Source organism: Labeo rohita, chromosome 11, assembly GCF_022985175.1.
Source record: "Labeo rohita strain BAU-BD-2019 chromosome 11, IGBB_LRoh.1.0, whole genome shotgun sequence".
Classification (NCBI taxonomy): Eukaryota; Metazoa; Chordata; class Actinopteri; order Cypriniformes; family Cyprinidae; genus Labeo; species Labeo rohita.
Window position 1 is genome coordinate 25819142 of NC_066879.1, and position 5661 is coordinate 25824802.

At 38.4% G+C, this 5661-nt stretch overlaps 1 protein-coding gene across 1 annotated transcript; it reads right to left on the bottom strand.

Annotated features, from left to right (window-relative positions):
* Positions 1–1123: 1123 nt before the first annotated feature.
* On the bottom strand, positions 1124–4114 carry gpr25 (G protein-coupled receptor 25). Its single transcript, XM_051122622.1, has one exon. The coding sequence runs from the start codon at positions 2978–2980 to the stop codon at positions 1799–1801; it is 1182 nt and encodes a 393-aa protein (XP_050978579.1). The 5' UTR covers positions 2981–4114; the 3' UTR covers positions 1124–1798.
* Between the last annotated feature and the right edge of the window lie 1547 nt (positions 4115–5661).

A 5661-nucleotide genomic window follows, 5' to 3' on the forward strand; every position in this document is an offset into this window, starting at 1 on the left:
AACATAGGTCATAACCTATTTTTTTTCTTAGAAAAAACATGTGGGATTGATGTGTCGAGGTAAAGCGGCGCTGTTTTTGTTGATGGCACATGAAACAAGTAAGCAAAGTTAATGAACCTGGGTCAGTTGAACAGAGGCTGGATAAAATGTTTACTCAAGATTGTATTTGTTTCAATGAATTATTTAGTTTTAAAAAAGAAGCAAAAATTTCAGAAAATTGCACTGGTGCATAATTTAATTATTTTATTTTTTTATATTATTTGTATTCTAAGATTTTTTATGCTGTATGAATGTACAGCTTTAGTGATAACGGGCAACTCCGTGATCATCAGTAAATCTGATGATTTATTTAAAAACTAGGTGCCATGCCTAAAAGAAAACAATGAACCATTGAACTTTCAGAAACATCCTACTCGATTGTTGAAATGAGTCACTGACGCTGGCACTTGTTAACTCTTACTCTGACAGATCATTTGAATTTTCTTTTTAAATTTTTAAATAAAATAATTATAAAAATAAATCATTTTATGTAATTATTTACTTTGCTGTGGAAGGCAACACACGGCAATGGAAAGACGTTTTCGTGGCTGGTAGCTTTTCTTCCTTTCGCTGTGTTTTATTTTGGGCCAGCATTTTTCATTCCTTTTTAACGCAGTGCATTCTTTAATTTTTCCAAAGACGAAAGTTGTGACCTGAGTTTGCCTTTTGAGCGGTGCATGCGAGAACCATCTTGTTTCAAAACCTGCTGTGTGATTCATTTAGAAGGGGAACTGCGATGCCATACCACCACCAAGTGCGAAGCATTGAACTCTCAAGTCTCGCTGCAGCCCACTCAGTTTCTCATGAGAAAATTTCTTCAGAATAAAATGAAACCTTTGTTCTAAAACCAATGCCATCCTCATTTGTTCAGCAATTGTAGTAATGATGAGTACAATGATTTTCAACTGGGATGCTATATCGTAACACGCCTTGACGAACGGTAGGCGATTTTGCTGTAAAACAAAAGATAAAGGCTGCTAAAATGTTATTTAAATTTAAGAGTTTGCATATATAATGATTCGAGTGTTTTGTGTATGCTACAATATTCTAAATAAAATTGAAAGAGACTTTGATAACTCTAAGACATTTTATTACATCACATACATGCACAAGTAAATATAAAAAGAAAACATTTATATTAAAATTGTATCTAGGAATATTTTAACTAAATCACTATATAATAACCATGAGGCTTTCTAGATGACTGATTAAGATTACTATAAAAAGTATGTGAATGCTCTCATTGCTTGCAGTACATTTGAATTAATCTTTGTACAGTAAGTGATATGTTCACCATGCATAATGTATTTTTATGTAAGAAATTAGTTAATGTATAGACCATTGCTCAAAAATTATACATAAATGCAAAATCATATGCAGTATTTTATGATTTAGCATATATTGACATGTACATATAAAAAAGAAACTGTTGCTAGAAGTTGCTAGAAGCCTATAAACACAAAGTCTGGATATTTATGATTGTAGCTAAATTCACACTGCACAATGACCAAGTAGATTGATGTTTTCTAAATTACTGAATATTTTTTGTCAAAATGTATACATTACTAAATTGTTTAATGCATAATCTGTGTATACATTGCTCAGAAATGTAAGAATTTATGTAATGCTCATATTAAATGCTCTAAATGATTAATTAAAATCTGATTTAAGCAAATGCTTAAAACTAAAGATCTTAACGTCAGCTTTTTTTGATAGTTTCACTGATAAAGAAAGAGAGCTGAAAACTGAAAAGCAAGTTTCAGTCTTTAAGAGTAAGTGAAAAAAGCCGCCCGCGGGTCGATGTACTTCCAGGATAAGTCTCAGATGTGCCATTAGAGAGGGAATTAGATGAGACGTAGCTGTGGTTCGCATCTCCTTGAACCAGGCAGCTAACACAGAGGTTCAAAGCTCTGCGCCTGAAATGCTGATCCAAAAAGAAGTAGATGGCTGGATTTACACAACTGTTGAGAAATGCCAGGCAGCAGGACAGCGTGAGTCCACTAATCATGATCTCCCTTGTTTCGCTGCTGAGCTCTCCTGTTTTTATCAGTAGGATGACCTGGATGGTCTTGAACAAATTAAAAGGTAGCCAGGAGATCAAAAAGGCAGCGATTATGGCGAACACGATCTTGACCGAATGCCGTCTTCTGGCTTCTGCGCGTGAGTTTGCGGCGGTGTGGCAGTGACGCCGCAGGTTAACCAAAATCGACCCATAGCAGAGGCAGAGAATCAGTACAGGGAGCAGGAAGGTTAGAAATATGGTCAGAAGATTCATTCCTTGGACGAAAGGGGATTTCGAATCCTCCGAACACAACATTTCGTCTACCAGCTTACGGTACACCAGTGATGGAATTCCTAGGAAGAAAGAAATGATCCACACTACGCCACAAGTGATCTGAGCACAGTTGCTGCTTCGCAGATACTGAGAGTCCATGAGACGCACCACAGCCAGGTATCGGTCTACGCTCATGCAGGTGAGGAAGAAGATGTTGGAAAAGCGGTTGACTGCAATGATGAAACTGCTGATCTTGCACATGGCCTCACCGAAGGGCCACTCCTCATAATAGGCCGAAGCCGCCCACAACGGCAACGTGAAGACAAACACAAGGTCGGCCAACGCCAGGTTCATCACAAAGGTGTCCACAAGACGTTTGTTCTTACGCCGTTTGCCGATGACCACAATAACGAACAGGTTCCCAAAGAAGCCAGTGAGGAACATGATGATGTACAGCACAGGAATGTAGATATTGGACATGGGCAGCAATGTCATGTCCATCGTTTCATCGGGAATGGTGTAGTAGTCATACTCATCTGTGAAGTTTGTTGGAAAAACGTGAGCAGAGCTGTAATCCCTCGTGGAGCTGTAATCGCTCGTGGAGCTGTAATCGCTCGTGAAGCTCATTGTAACTTCAGAGAGTGCCACCTCTGTGCTGTTTGCCATCTGTGCACAAGTGATGGGCAAAGTAGAGAAAACCTAGCATGTCACATGCTGAGAAACCACAAACTGCAATAACAGGCTCTCTCTCTCTCTATTTCCTTAAAACGTTAAATTTATCACAGAGAGACATGTTTTCTTAAACGTATATTTCTGAAATGCAAATTGCTGGAGTTTTTATTTCCACCACGTCAGTATAGATATTTAAGAGGGACTTGGTTTATTGCTGATTGGGTCATGAGTGTTAGTATTTAAACTGTTTTTTCTTAACAATTGATGGTGTAAATTTAATGCAAATGTTTGTCATGAAATCTCTTCTCATGGGAATAAATAATGTTTAAGCTGTTTTCTCATATACGCATAATCAGTTCCTCTTAGCGAGGCTAAGACAAAAATCTACGTGCAATGCAGTTAAAAAAAAGAAGTGAGAAAAATGATGTAGTTGTTCAGATTTATTTTTGTTATTCATCTGTGCAACAAACTGAAGAATAAGAGTGTGAAAGGTGCAGAGCTTATTTGAAAAGTCTACCGAGCTGTTGTGGTTTCCTGGTGCTTACAGGGGTACCATACATTTTTCTGAAACATGAAACTAGGCAGCTTTCTGTTGGTCACCGTGGCAAATCCATGTGGCCAACCTGAATTCATTGCGAAAAGTTTCGTTTTAAGTCTATTTCCACATCATGAAGAAAGCTTTCAAAATGACTGGATTTCACCCACGAAACAACGGTAGATGTTATCGCACCTTTAGGCAGGTGAAACATAAACACAAAATTTCATGAAACTTTTTTATCAGTGTGAAGAGGTCTGAGCTGAATTTCTGTTGTGTAGACAATAGTTGCATAATTAGAGATTATTGATTTGATTTTCTGGTTTCAGATTCTTTTAAAATATTAAGATATCTATTTGGATGTGTACATCCGTTGTATTTTTTTCCAGATTGTTTTTGTAAGGACTACGTATTGATGTGGTTCCTGCTCTACCTTGTAATGTTTATCATGCACTGGGTTTAGAGGCGGTTATATAGCGGTTAAGACGTGTTGGCAGTAACCGAAAGGGTCGAAGATTTCCTGTGCTAATCAGTGTGCAACTCAGCAAAAGGAAAAAATCTGCTCTATCAAAACCCTACAGAGACACTGTAAGGACTACTTTAATAAAATGATTTCAAATGAAATTAAATATTACATTTTAAGCACAACAAAATATCCAACACCCAACTGCTTACCTCTGCAATTTTGTAAAGCTTTATAATATGGTGCTGTACTTGTTAACATTAATGTTTATGCAACACAGTTTTGGCCAACAAATATTTGGCCATCGGCAAAAGGCAAATTGTAGCTTTCATTGGCACTTCTGATATATAGAAGTGGAGGCAGTGTCTCATTGAAATATTGGATGAGAAAAAAATTCATAGTACAAAAACAAAACAATGGCAATTACAAAACATAACATTAAAAAGTGTATCAATCATTTGCTTTTCTAAAGAAACATTGTCGACCCCAGCAGGTAAAGTTACAGTGGCAGTCTGCGTCTCTCTCGCCCCCCCCCTGAGCCCACTGAGTTTTAACCAGACCCCCTAAAGCCTGTGGTGAGTTTGGTGGGGGGTAATTGAAAATTAATGGACAAAGTCATGTCAGAGGCGACAATGTCTCCATCGCATTACGATTGGATATGACAGCTTATGTTTGTCAGTGAATGGTTCATGCAACAAATCCCACCTCTTGTGTTGTTGTGCCAGGGCCGTTGCTAGTGGGGTGAAACAGAGATTTTCTTACTATAGGGAGATGAGAGGGTCTGTATTACATCTCCCTTAATAACCAATCACAGCCTTAGCGTCTATTAAATTTCAGAGTGTGACACTCACTGGCCATTTACAGATACCATAGGAATGAATGGGAAGTGCCGTAAGTGTAGTGGTTAAAAAGATCAAAATGATCTTTAAAAAAAAGTGTTACAGAATCAATTTGATTCAACGTGAATATAAATAGAAAGAGTTAAAATCAATATGATTTATATAATTCGATGTTATTATTACAGTTAAGGTTATTGTTTTGAATCCTGTGGATTAACTTGTGAAGAAAAGTGTAATTCAAGGAGTGTCCAGTAGGGGGAAATCAAAAACTGCAGGTAGTAGCTGACACGAACTACGCTGTGCGTCACAGCCAATACAGCTCAACGCATAGACAGCAGTATGAGTTCGTGTGGTCTTTTATTGATGTCCTAATTTCCCCTTCTTCAGGGGTGCAACATTTTGGAGGCCCCAGCGAGGATGGATGGTTCCTGGTCCTGCCGATCGATGTAGTGCCATGTGACGACATCCCACCTTGCAACCACAACGACAACGATAGGAGGTCGGCAGTGTGCAGTAGTCTCATAACCGGACGGGCAGGAGTGCGAGTAATCTGAGGTTCCTTATCCAACCAGGAGAGCTGCCAGTTCTTCCCAACCAAGTAGACATTCTGCTTTACACTGACCACTTATTCACAACCAACATGAGCACACTGGAGGACTTAAGACTGGAAGTAGTGGGGACACTTTACTCACTCAAGAGTGATCATTTGATTGCAGTATGTGACTTTCTAAAAATTGTTGGTACGCAAAGAGAGAATGTTTTGGGGAAGAGTCGCTCATTTCTGATTGCACATATTGTAAAGTATGTTGAAAGAGATGAGGTAGAGGAACTTGAAGAC